General features: G+C 33.1%; 1 protein-coding gene across 1 annotated transcript; it reads right to left on the bottom strand.

Annotated features, from left to right (window-relative positions):
- Nucleotides 1-820: 820 nt before the first annotated feature.
- On the bottom strand, nucleotides 821-12,304 carry LOC100791359 (vacuolar protein sorting-associated protein 53 A). Its single transcript, XM_003546177.5, has 24 exons — nucleotides 12,044-12,304; nucleotides 11,855-11,949; nucleotides 11,702-11,758; nucleotides 11,442-11,592; nucleotides 10,711-10,781; nucleotides 9,297-9,421; nucleotides 8,885-9,045; nucleotides 8,642-8,783; nucleotides 8,172-8,235; nucleotides 7,750-7,935; nucleotides 7,597-7,638; nucleotides 6,842-6,946; nucleotides 6,696-6,755; nucleotides 6,047-6,124; nucleotides 4,733-4,840; nucleotides 4,556-4,621; nucleotides 4,402-4,479; nucleotides 4,179-4,312; nucleotides 3,747-3,840; nucleotides 3,355-3,432; nucleotides 3,098-3,160; nucleotides 2,676-2,744; nucleotides 2,369-2,464; nucleotides 821-1,309 (listed from the first exon to the last, which is right to left on the bottom strand). The coding sequence occupies exons 1-24, from the start codon at nucleotides 12,090-12,092 to the stop codon at nucleotides 1,019-1,021; spliced, it is 2,463 nt and encodes an 820-aa protein (XP_003546225.1). The 5' UTR covers nucleotides 12,093-12,304; the 3' UTR covers nucleotides 821-1,018.
- Nucleotides 12,305-14,260: the final 1,956 nt, after the last annotated feature.

Genomic DNA, 14,260 nt, shown 5'->3' with positions numbered 1-14,260 from the left:
AAATGAGAAACGAGAGCGACACAGAGCGCGCAGGGTAGTGAGTGACTAAGGGTCACAAACTCACAGTCATAGATTGAGAGAGTAAGAAACAAGAGAGATCGAGAGAGCACGACAGTTCAGGTCACTAGTTCTTTTTTGCCGAAACGGATCAGATCAAACCAAACCAACTATAAAACAAGGCAGTGTTTTCTCTCAACTCAGTTCGAGTATGCAACTGATTCAGGTCAGGTCAATTACAATCCGATTTGGTCCGACTCAGTTTTTTTGCACACCCCTACCTCTAACCCGTGTTCTTACTGAACAATTTTTTTTCTTCTCCATGAAAACCTATCACCTTCAAGCCTTTTAACTTCGTAGCTTTCAAACTGTCCACTGTTATTATGTAAAGGATCCATTGATCAAACTACATTATTCCTACTCACAGTTGAAGGTTCTTTTTACAACAAAAAAATGTCTTCTTTAACCTTTTAGCTGACTTGGTAAAGACACATAGTGCAATTTGAATCAAGAAACGACATCACATGAAAAAGAGAACAAATTTGGAAGACAGACAACCCAATCTAGACTTTGTTAGCCCGACATCCCCCTCCAGCATAAATTTGAAGATTAATCACACAAAATTCAACAGTTTCACAATGTAGCACATACAAGTCAGTTTTAAGAGTCTTCAATAACTATCAGAAGGACATCAGTCAATGTCCTTGATTAGGTTGATATCATCCTAAACTATGAGTGTGAACAGTAAGTAGCGAAGTAAGCATGGAAAATCGGGGTAGTAAAGCAACACGTGAGAAGAATCCCTTACAAGCTGCACAAAGAATGATGCAAATTTGTAGATCTCTTTATTAACAGCTGTCAGATGATTGAGCGAAACCCAATAAACATGATACTAAACTTACATAAAGAATCAAAGAGAAGAAAAGCAAAAAGAAACAGAAAACTAATTTTTTATAAAAAAAAAAATAACTCAAAGCTCATGGGCTCTGGCCAAAAAATTAGGGTTGTAGCACTCTCTTCATTATGGATTAAAGAGATTCCGGAAAGGCCCAGCTTTCCTGTCTTTGGCAGCTTCAGTTAGAGCTAGGAACCGCTTGAACCCAGTGGTGGCAGCTCCTCGTCCAAGTGCAGCAGCCCTAGTAAGGACATCCTCTCGCGACGCTATGAGTCCAATAGCAGAGGGGCTAGGTACCACAGGAGCTACCGGAGGAGCTGCTGGCACAATTGAAGGTGCAATCTGAGTTTGCTTAATTTCAGGGCCATGTTTGTTGAAGTCATCAAGAATGCTTTGTTGATCGGCTTTTTTCAGACCCTGAAAACACAACTCATAAATCCTCCAAACATGAAGAGAAATTTACAAACCATGCATTCAATTGCATCCGAAAACCAAAAATAATTAGCATGCATAAGCAAAGCATCAACCATTAATGAATATTAACTAATTTAATTAATTGTAGTTATTTTGAATTTTATATATATATATATATATATATATATATACACACACACACACATCTTCTATTGGATTTAGACATAGCATGTTCCTCATCAATCTCAATTCTTCAGCAATTATATCCATATCTGCATATAATCCATACACTAATAAGAGTTATGGCAAGGTTCGTAAATGGATTATTTTAGATGACCACAGTTACTGAATGTACCTAGGAGGAATGGAATAGGGAGAAGAAAGGATTGGACGCCCAAAACAGCAAACAAAACATGGTGAGGAAATTCAGCATGTAACAACTTGCTCACGTGGCTAACGGAGTAGAAAGAAAAGGAGGGAATTAATGAGGATATAAGCAAAGATAGAGTAAGAGAGAAGTTTAAGAATATGAATTTGGTTGGGAAGATTTGGGAAGGGAGACTAACAAATCCTCGAAGAACTTTTGTATCTTCTCATTTTTCATTGTATGATTCTACCTTTGTAATTGGGATTACTACCACTTTCTGTAACGAGATACCCAGGGTTCCTATCAGATTACTTACTGAAGATGTAATGTGCTATTGAATTAGTGAACCTTGAACTGCTATAGGAACAGATTTGTTAAGAATTAGTACTAATTTTCACAAATTGATTCTTCATAGTGCTTCTTTCTAAGATCCTTAATGTTTGCAAATATGAACATTACTCCTTTCTTAAGAGGGTGGCACATTTGCTTATGACTGTTCGGCTTGAATTAACGAGCCAAATGGCAATGAACTGAGTAATTTTATTAATCATGTACTTAACCATAAAAATTTATTTTATATTCAATAAGTTCCTTGGCATACTGTATCTCAATAATCAGAGGTCGAGAACAAACAAATAATGCAACAACTAGTAATGAACCAACTAGAGATTTTGATAGAAATAGCTAATTATAACCTTAAGCTCCAGGATTCGTTGAAATTCCATGGGTGTACCCTCAGGTAGCAATGCACGGTAAGTATCTGCTACAGAATCAACCGGAGAAAGTATAACCTAAACATGGACATCACACAAATTTGTCAGAAGGAAATAATTACATGTTTGGGTTTGATTGATAATTATGTAAAAGTCTTTTCCTTTTCGAAAAATCCTTCAATTAGGTTTTGATTATAAGATGTTCTGAACACAAAATAAGCTATAACCCAAACACGTTAAATTATTTTTACATTTTAATAAATATTTTACTAATAAATGGACAACAAACCTTCAAAAGGGCCTCGGCTTTGCTCATCTCACGGCTGACAAACTTGGTATAACTAGCAGCACCGGATGTCTATCAGAGAAAATAAGCAGTCAGCTAGTGTAATGAGACAAACCAGTGGCAAGCACACTACAGATCGACAATTAGATATGCATACAGAAGTATGCCATTTTCACTATTAATTTATTTGACAAGGGCAAGCTCCTATGAATTCTAGACTGATGGAAGATGATCCTTAACCAATGCAGTGCAATATAGTTCATATGGAACATAAAGTAGCTGGTTGGTCAAGATAGTCAGTTCAGTTCATTATTGTTTCTTACAAGTATTTAGAATACTAGGAAACAAACCCTTTTATCACTATATTTAAGCAGTACCAAGTTATATTTAAGCAGTAGAAACTATTGAGTACAAATTAATATCACCTGTCTACCAAGGGAAGGAACTTCAAGAAGGATTGTCTTTACAGCTTGGGTATCTAATAGCATCTGCAAAAATCAGTTCATTAGTTTATCAACATCATAAATGGAGTTCCAAGAGTTCCTCGAAAAACAGAGATTATTATCTAAAAAAATCAATGATATATCAATAAGACGGTTAACCAAAAAAAAAATGCATTGATTTTACCATTTGTGTAACTAAAAGGAATTTAAAAAAAAAAAAAAGAAAAAAAAGTCAGTACCTGTTGAGCTCCAGTTTCTGATATTTGCTTGCATTTGAAAATGTTAGAATAAAAGCGTGGACCCAGAGATGATGCAAGCTGCAGATTAAAATATGAGGATAGATTTTAAAAAATGCAACACCATGTGAATTATTAGGGATGATTAAATTAACTATCAGGAGATGTTATCTTCAAGAATAAACTCCAGAAGATGTTTTGGAAATGATTGAAGATAAATATGAAATAACAGAATGACATATTCAACTGAAAGTTATTTAAAAAATTAAAAAAAAATCAATGTATATTAATTATAAACATGTAATTATTAAGTTAGAAAAGAAACTGTCCTTAATGCCAGTTTTGATGTCAAAAACCATAGTTTCATGTATTTAATCCACTTTATAGTCAATCACCTTATCCAGAAAGAACTGAAAGTAGACAGGTGAAAGAAGACTTCCAAGTGCAGGAATGCTAGTGGTCAGGATCAAATTTATGGCATTAACATACCTGCAAGAAAATAGTACAGTTAAATTTGTTATATTTCAGCTTAACACCAATAGGCATTAAGTGAAGTTGCCCAATATATATATAAGCTGCACCCCGAGAATTCCCCCCCTCCACAAATGTCTGCCAGAACAGGTGAACCTACTAGAATAGGCAAGAATCAAGATGTACTATAAGCTCTGATACCATGTTAGATTTCAGCTTAACACCAATTGATATTAAGTGAAATTGCCCAACATATATAGAATTGAGGCAGGCAATGTGGGGCTTCCTAACAAAACTAATGAACTTTGTCACGAAAGATAATTATTTGCTAAATTTTATTAAGGAATTCAACTTACTCTGATTGATCACCAACACTCTCAAGGGAACCCCAAGGGACACGGGTCATTGCAGCCATTTCCATGTCAAATTTTGTTTCCAGGCCATGCACTAAGGTCACCAATGATTTTGTTATAACGGCTGAGAATTCATCCTGTACAATTGCATAACTTTGTTAGAATGGGAGCCGTAGAAAAAAGAAAAAAATTATTTACTAACTACTAAGAGAGAAGGCATTAATACCTGCACTTCAGACATATCCACCCTATCTGAATATTGAGGGTCAATTATTTTAGAAACACTTTCAGCCAATTCACCAGCCTATCAAGTACAAAGCTAAGTTAGTAAATTGGGCATTTACTCAATATCAACTGGATAAAGAATGTCAGAAACTAACCGTTTTGTGGCAATATTCAGCTGAATTTACAATGTAACAGATCACTCTTTCATCCCTATCAGATGTCTGTTCAACATTTCCAAAGATTAAACACACACACACACAAAGAAAGCTAATTTGACAGCATCAATATGTAACTTCTCACTACTATGAAAAACCAATTCCCTTTAAAGATACCTTTATTTGTCCATCCATGCCTGTGGCTGCAGCAACAATTCCAGTGCCCCCCTTTGGGAGTCTAGCAAAGAGCTTTGTAGCATACGCTTTAAGAACTCTTTCGAAAACCTAAGATTAAAAGGGAATAAATAAAGTCATAAACTTCATGAAGTTTTCTTTCAGCCACATAGTTAAATAATATTCTTTTTAATACTTTAAAACTTATAACACTACTACCGAAGATGTCATATCTTTATTTTTAACTCTTCCGCCACATTCAGCTACACTTGACACATTACATAAGCTACAACTCTTAAATAAGTTGTGGAACAATTATTTTTATGTCATCACTAAATCATATCAAACATTTCTGCATAAAAAACATGCAGCTTAACCTGAAATCAGCCATGACCCCGCCGTGACCCATCCTTCAGAGACCAGAGAATTAACACTTTTTTTTGTTCTCTTGCTCTTATTTTAAAAGGGGAGAAACTTGATTAAAAGAAGATATAAAATATATAGGAGGAAAATAATATATTATCCTAAACAAATGAACAAAAGCAAAAATCAACAAAGAAACCAAACTCTCATCAGTACATTTAAGTTCTTTATCTGCAAAGAAACACTCTGAACATCCAGAACATTAACAACATCACAACAATAAAAGAAAATAACTTCTAATCAAACTGAAATGTCAGAAACACCACTACCTTGTTAAGCTTGATTAAAAGAAGATGGATTAAAATAATATAGCATTGCCAGGACTAATGATATTACAAGACAGACTGAAAAAATGCCTATTGTTCTGTTTCATGATAAATGAGCAGCAGCAGCTAATTTATAACTAGAGGAGGGATCAACTTGCACCAAGAGTAACTCTTCTAGTGAAAATTTTCATACCAATTTGGATAAATCAATTCAACTATTATCTAAGTGAAAATTTTCTTTTAATAAAGTGTCGTTACTTCTGTGTCCCATGAATTGAGTTAAAGGTCACCCATCTTTAGCAGAGTACAAAGAATTCTCATACTTGAATTAGCACAAGCGCATAATAGCATTGGATGGAACCCTTCAATTTTATTCAAGCAATGATTTTTAATCCATTAATAAGAAGTTCATGTGGTACAAGTACATAAGTTGACAAAGACAATAGCAAGAAATCATATTTTAAATTCAATGGACATTATGAGCAATCATCCACGATTTGGATACATGATTCAAAACAACTACCAAATAAAGGATAAAGAAAAAGGGGGAAATGAAATTAAAAGCTTATATGCATTATCACTTCTTATAAAAAGTAGAAATATTAAATTTAATAATTAAGGAGTTTACCTTCAACAGATTGTACAGTGTCTGGTTCTTTGTTAAAGCACTGCATCTCTTCAAGCTTCTCTTGATTATAAGAAACAACTATGTAGCATGACAAAAAGCAACCAAGTAAACACAAAGCATAAGAAAAACTGATTGTATAAAATGGAGAAAAAGATTAAGGAGGTGTTTGGATAAGGGAATTCAAAATATTAAGGAATTTAAAATGCACAAAATTAAGTTACTTCAATTTCATGACGCGCTACAGGACCTCCACCGTGCTGGGGGACCAAGCAGGGCATAGCTAGCGGCATAGGAGCCGACTCGGCGTCAGCAGCTTCGTGTTAAATTCCTTTCATTTTTAAAATACTTTGTTTGGATAAAATAATTCAATTTTCTTTCAAATTCTTTATTTAGATGAAGTAATTTAATTTCCATCATATGCAAATTTCATTTTGTGTCACTTGAAATTCCTTTATTTTAGGTGTTACTTGAAATTCCTTTATTTTAGGTGTTACTTGAAATTCCTTCATTTTGCTTGGGGGGAAAATCCCCTATAAAACTTCAATCATTTCAAAAATTCTTTAGATTCAATATCCAAAACAGGTCATTTTGATAAGAGAAACAAGTTACTCTGCTCTGTAACAAACTATAAAGAGACCAAGGAACTCACCTGCATGCTACTGGATAAAACATTACTCTGGCTTCCATCCTCAATATCCCATGTCTCTTCCTATAGTGGATGAAACGTTTAATCAATATGAAAAAAATCAGAAGTAAATCACAGAGCACATACCTAAAAGGTTACACAAAAATTACCTGAACAAGTTTCTCCAGACTTTCCATTAGTGTTTTCTCTTCCAATTCTACATACACAGTTAAGTGAGGTTCAAAGCAAGATGAAACAATTCCACGGAAGTTGAACTGTCCAAACAACCCAAGCATTTGTCAGGTCTATCTCAATGAAACAAGCCAATAGGAATAAAATGAGAAACCTCTATGAAAGCTATAACCATAAACAAACAATATAGAAAATACCAAGAGATAAGTGATTTATTTTTACATCAACCTTACTTATTTCTCATTTGGAATCTTTTACTTCCATCTTTTGCACTTTGATAAATATGAAAATAAATAAAAAGTAACTGAGAGGAAACTGTTCAACAAGAGTTGCTACATAAGCTTGAACTTAGGATTGAAAGAACTAAATTTGTGAAATAAAAAAAAAAAAATAGTCCACAACTTTTTCTGGGTTTCAATTTAGAAGGAAAAATAGGAGCCAATAAAGTAAAGTAATATCATAATGTAGCACATCTTTTTTTTTTTTGGGGGGGGGGGGGGGGTTACAAAATTACTAAGCATGTATCACACAGGAAGACAAACTAAACTTCAAATTAATGGATAAAGAACCACATCAGATAAAAATATCACAGGAAGAGAAACCAAAAAGGTTAATCCCTAAAGCATTTATATCATCATGACAACACCTCAGAGACCATAATGGTAAATACATACATGTATTTAATCTATAAAATCAGTTGTATGTATTAGAAAATAGTTAAATGAGACCATACCCCAGCTCCAGGCACTGCCAAATCTTTACTTCCATCCTTTTCCTATATATACAAAAATAAAACATGATGGTCATTTTATAACTACAATTTTGAAAAGATTAAAAAAAAAGCTTATGAATAAGTACTGTCAACCTCAGCAATTTATATACATACTTCACTGTCACCTCCTTGATGTGCAGCAAGCTTTTTTTCATACTTCTTCCGGATATCCAAGGCACTACTACTAGAATTATTCCCTTTACCTATTTCTTCAATCTCATTCCCAATCTCTCTGTTTTGAGTGCCTCCCCCAAATTTCTCAGCCAATTCATCCTCAAACTCTAAAGTTCTTTGTAAAGCCTGCAAGTAATTAACAGATGAAACACTGAAAAACACAAAATCTAAGTATTTTCAACCTAAATACAAGATTGACAACTTATGCACAGTTACCATTTATGAAATAACAAAAAAAAAATCTACAGTTATTTAGTAATTAAAAGCCCTGGGAAAGGGAAAATAGTGACAAGTGTAGCTGCAAAACATGTGAAGTAACTATCAGAACAGCATTGTCAGTATTTCATTATTTAATGGCTTACCAATAACAAGGTCCCAACATCTGGCTTTTCCTTTAGATTAGCAAGAATGTCCTCTAGTTGTTTCCTGTAGAGACAAGTATCATAAACACACCAATATTTTTGTATGTAATAACCCTGAACAAAGTTTACTACATATGAAAAGACAATATTCTGTAAAATGCTTAATTCCATCACATCTTTTTGCAAAACCATACAATATACAAAATAGACCAAAAAAAAAACATCCGAAAATTTTTGTATTTGTTTAAATTTGATTTTGGAAATTTAAAATCAGACAGATGGGGAAATGAAGTCCAAGTAACATTCCAAACTGCAGTAATAAAATTATTCATATTCAATAAATTAAAAGGTCATTTCGCAACAAACTAGAAGTAATCATGTTTTACAATGGCCATGATTTCTTTTAATGGAGAAGTGTGAAAGATCCAGTGTTATATATATTAAGGTGTATAAACAAATAAGCACCATACCTTGTCTTCTTGCAAAATAGGATACAGAGACGATATGAAACATGCCATGAAGAAGGAAAAATTTTCCAAATTTCTTCATTTGATCTCATTCGGCGCTTAATCCATGCATATCTTCGTTCGGTTTTATCCAACTTTGCAAGTTCTAAAAGATGTAAAAAGTAAATAAAAACCAAATATACAGACATTTGGCAAGAACTCTATGTATAAATTAACACAAAAATGTTCCAGATAAATCAAGCATACCAGCTCCTTCAAAAATTTGCTCATACGATGTAAGCTCCCTATTGCAGAAATTATTTACCAATTCTTCCCTTACAGAAGGCTCTAATGCATCAACAACCAGGCAGGCATCAGACAACTGCTGTAGCAAATTAGTTTCTTCTGTCTCCTTTCCAGTACCTAAGCTGAGACAAAAACAGAAAATTGAGGAAGCCAGTTACACATACCCTTTTTGGAACCAAACAGCTTCTATATCTAGTGAGGTTAATAACATGTCATAAAACATTATACAAGAAACAAATTTAGACGAGCATTCTAAATGAACATTGTATATCTAGTGAAGCAAAAAAATGAACACTGTATATCCAGCTCACATTGTAGTGCCCATAGAGATTTACAAACAGAGCAGAAGATGGAAATCAGTAACAATATATACCTAGAAAAATCAGAAAACACATGTGACTTGAGTATTTGCTTGATATTCTTAAACTTCTCCCTCAGTTCTATGATCTTCGGAATATCCCTATAGGCCTCAAAGTGACTACATAACTGGTTCACTGCCTGAATTACAAGATGGCAGTATCAGTAATTGATAGATCAAACAAAAACAAGTTGAGTTTTATAGATTAGTTAATTAAAACAATAAGCATATCCTTCTACATGAGATGGATGAAAAGTAAGGAATTCATAAACCATGATCAGATACAAAGAAACAAATACAACTGAAGTAGACCTCTAAAGTATATTGTGTGCTTTCGAGCAAGTGCTTTCACTTTGCAGCATGTTTAGGAAAACTTTTTCCGGAGAAATAATTGCTTTGCTTCTTTTAGAATGTGGGTTTGGGGAAAACCCACTTTCTAAGATGGTATCAGAACCTATTCTAGATCCATTAAACGGGCCACCCACCATATTATCTATGCACCAAGCCCAAAAGTGTTGGGCGTGAGGGGGTGTATTGGAAAAAATCCAAGTCCCACATCGGCTAGAAATAAAGCCAAGATAGAATATATAAGTGAGGGAAAACCCTCACCCTTTGAGCTAACTTTTGGGATTGAGTTAGATCCAAACCCACATTCTAAGAGCTTCTTTATTCAAAATCTCTTTCAGGAAGCTGGCAAAAAAATAAGCAATTATTTCTTTAAAATAAGTTGAAGCAAATACATGCTTGATAAAGATGACTTCACATAAATCACAGTAACTACATTTCCTCTTCAATGCAAAATGAAATATGCCATCTGACTCAATCAATGATCCATTAAAATTTCTTTAGTGAACTAATTTCCCTCTCTTCCCAATTGGGCTAGATGTAGAACAAGAATAATCTAATACCAAATTGATGTAGTATGGGAAGAGGAACCAAGGAAAGATATGCAAAAACAATCAAAATATTATTATTCAAGATCAATGATAAAACTTGAAAGTTAAAACCCTTAGAGTCAGATTGAATGCTTTGCACAGGCAACTGAAAGTCTCAAACAACTAGGACAAACAACTCAAACTTAAGAATCAACTATAACTGAAAATGGAAAATAAATTTCCAATCACAATGGTAATTAAGATAAGGTATGATCAATATAACAAAATGGTGTAGTTATAGACTGCTAAATAACTAATAATAAAACCACAATTAAAAACTCCAATACAAAATACATCACAAACTAGCACAATAATCATAAATGTCATCAGTTAATCACACCAATGCACACAATGCATTAAGCAACATTAAGCCATGCACTAATAATAATTAAAACCATAATAGATCTTCTTTTTACAAAAAACACATGCAGACACACCACACCAATTCAGTAAACAACAGTTGTACAAAAATGCTGTAAAGATAGACTGGATACCTCCAGCTGCGCAGCTGCCTCTCTATATTGACGTTTTGAAGCCATGACTTGAAGCTGTTCAACAGCAGAGACTGCCATATAATAGGTAAGCTTGTTGAAGTAAAACATTAAAAAAATGTCTATGCATCAAAAAATCTATAAAGTGTGCAACAAACCTATAGAATAGATGCACCATTTTGAATTTGTAAGTCAAATGTTTGGATAAGAAAAATAGTATAATGGTTTATTCAGTTCTGAAGTTAGTAACACAGAAATACTAGTTGCAAGTTGCAACCATTACATGGTAGTTGTTTGTTGCAATTGATTATGGGGGTTATACTATTTTATGGAAAATTAATGTAAAATGACCTATAACAGTATAAGGAAATTTGGTTATATGATTGAAAACTATCTCTTGCAGGACTATAAATTTAATCATACCCACACCCTCTATAGTCACATAAAAACACTCAGAAGTCAGCATTTTTTCTGTAATTCACAGATTTTGCACATTCGCAATTTGACTGCTATATTCCACAAGAGGACAACATCATAAATAAACAGAAATACACAATATCTACTTGTTTCACCAAAAGAACTACACTAGCTCAAATTGATTAACATGTCTAACTAACCACACTTGTATAAAGTTCAATTTCTTAAATTGTAAACCAAGCAAGCTTAAGTACCATAAATAAATCAATAAACATTTCTTTTTTTTACCAAATAAAAGGTGGAAAAGAAAGATTTACCCAGCATTGTAAGCCGGTGAAGTGCAGTAATTGTGGTAGTTATATGCTTCTTGGCAAAGTCAAGTTTCTTAATGTCACGGCATATTTCTTGAACCATTGTTTCACTCTGAACCGCTTTAGTTTTTATCTCTCGGATCTTATACATAAGTTCCTGCATTTACCAAGGGAATGTGCAGATAAAACACATGCAACGCAACACAAAGGTTCAAAACGTAGAAGCAGGAAAATAAACAGTATAAACTACTTCACACGTGCCATACCTCGACGGCGCGTGTGGCAGCAGCGAGATCCTCCTTCGCCTTAGTTCCTGAGTTGCTCTGAAATCAGAGAATCGGTGGCATGAGAGCGCGAAATTGACGGAACAAAACAAAATCGATGGAATCATTGGACGCTAATTGAAGAGATTTTAGCACCTGTTGGCGAACGGCGGCGAGAATTCCGGCATCGACTGTGCGAATCTCGTTCTGGATTTTCTGCATCAGCGGTTCCACGCCAGAAAGAGACACCTCTGCGTAACAACACGCACAATTGAGAGAAGTTAAAGTTTCGATTAGAAACGCTTTTGATTGTGATTGCGAGTGAGATTGTGATTTGTGGCGTACCGTTGGGGAACATCTGGTTGATGTACTCCAGAGCACTTGACTTGTCCATTGGTGAGAATCAGCGCAACCAGAAGAGCATGAACAGTGATGGTGATTATGATTAATGTTCAGATCTCTAAATTTGCAACTTCAACGCCATTTATGCTCTTCGATTTGTGGCGGATCCAATTGCAGAGTTGTGTTATGACGCTATTGATAATGCTCCTTCTTTTCGTCGTCTTCAACCTCTGGACACTGCTCTAATATATGAAACTTAGAGGACTAATAATGAAATCTTATGAAGTAATGGTTAAATTAGTTTTTTTTTTCGTCTAATTTATTTAAGTTTAATTTCGTACTCTGTGTTTTCGCATTTAAGTTTATTTTCTGAATTTTAAAATTGATTTAATTTATTCTCTTGTCTAAATTAGGAAATTTGGGATAGTTTTAAATTTTCATAAAATTTGATTTATTGACTCAATTTAAATAGTAGAATTAGATTAAAATTTGATTTATTGACTCAATTTATTGAACCTAAATAATAAATTAAATGAAAAAAATTAATTTAATCATAAAACACTAAGTCTATTTTTTTCTCCTGAACTCTCGAGGACAATTTTAATATTTAAATTTTATTTTTAATAACTTATCATCTAAAAAAATAAGATATATTTTTACTTTTACAAGTTAAATCAATAAAATAAAAATCATCTAAGAAATTGAATTAGGTCTAAAAATATAATTTGTCACTCATTTTAGTCCAAAATTCATGTTTTTGAGACTAAAATGACAATACATAATTAAATTTAAAGACTAAAGTGATGGTAATAGAACTTTTAAGAACATTTTTTGTCATTTTATTGTTTTTAAAGACTAAACTAACAATATCTAGTACTTTCATGAACGAAATTGGTCATTTGTCGTTTAATTCAATCTAAAAATATAATTCAAAGTGATTATTCATACTTAATTCCTCATGTTGAAGATCCATCACAAACCTACTAATATGCACTCTATGGTAACTTCAAATGTCCCAATGCATAGAATTTAAGTCACCTTACTCGTGTTATTTGCATTAAAAGATTCTAAAATATTCAACAATTATAGAGATTGTCTTATCAATTTGACCTCGTGAGTGTATTTTCATATGGGAGTAGTGGCTCACCCACATCCAATTCTTATAAGTTATTAAAAAAAAGACATGTCATGTACCACCAAGTAGACATTCTTTATAAATTATTACTCTTTTAATTCACATATTGACTTACAAGTGCTTGGAAACGCTTTCAGATCCACATTGAGATAACAAAATCACATCAAAATAGATGAATGATGCATAAGCTACATTTTGTTACTTCAGATCAAACATGACATGATTATTTCAAACGTGCAATTAAGTGTTAGGATAAATGTACAAATATCTATTGCATCTTTACTCACTTAGGGGACCAACATCTTCATCTTTACTTAAACAAATTGATTTTGTGAAAGAGACTCAACTTGGTTAGGAGATTTGAGTTTCATGAATTAACTCATAAATTGTTCTCCTTTTAGTGCTTTTTATTTAGGTTTTCTTTTTGTCACATTCGATTACATGTGTTTCTTGCCTATTGTATACCTACTTCACTCTCGTTGAAAAACATTAAATCTAAAGTTATAAACATTAAGAATTTTGTGCACATTTTTCACAAATGCATATCAGTGAGATAAGACTAATATGAATAATAAAGTTTTTCCTCCGAATATTTAATATAATTACATTCTTAAGATTCAATTCAAAACTTATGGTTAAACTAAATAATTTTGTGTTAGTTGATCCACGCAATTGATGGTGCTGTTATAAAAGTTAAAACATCGAGTTTAATTTTACGCATTGTAATTGTAAAAATCTTATATTATCCTCTTTCTGTATAAATTACAATAACTAATCTGATAAGAGTGTTTTTAAGGGCTATTGTTTAATAAAAATGTTTATAAGAGGAATGTCTAAAAAAAAACTTGTCCCCTTCCATTTTGATATTCTCTCTTTCAGTTGTTCCAAACCAATGCTTAGTTAGGATCGGTAAGTATAATTTACGTGATGATTCAATGGTAAATGGTAGATGTTGGTACCATATATTTGTGATGTCCCTGGATTTAATCTAGCAGAACGAAAACGATTTTATTTTCCAAGGTGTCTCGCTGCTTCCTCCCCATGATCAATTCAAGTTGAATTATGATGTCTCCGACAATTTGGAT

The sequence above is a fragment of the Glycine max genome, chromosome 15 (genome assembly GCF_000004515.6).
Source record: "Glycine max cultivar Williams 82 chromosome 15, Glycine_max_v4.0, whole genome shotgun sequence".
Taxonomy (NCBI): domain Eukaryota; kingdom Viridiplantae; phylum Streptophyta; class Magnoliopsida; order Fabales; family Fabaceae; genus Glycine; species Glycine max.
This window is presented reverse-complemented; position numbering and strand designations above follow the sequence as displayed.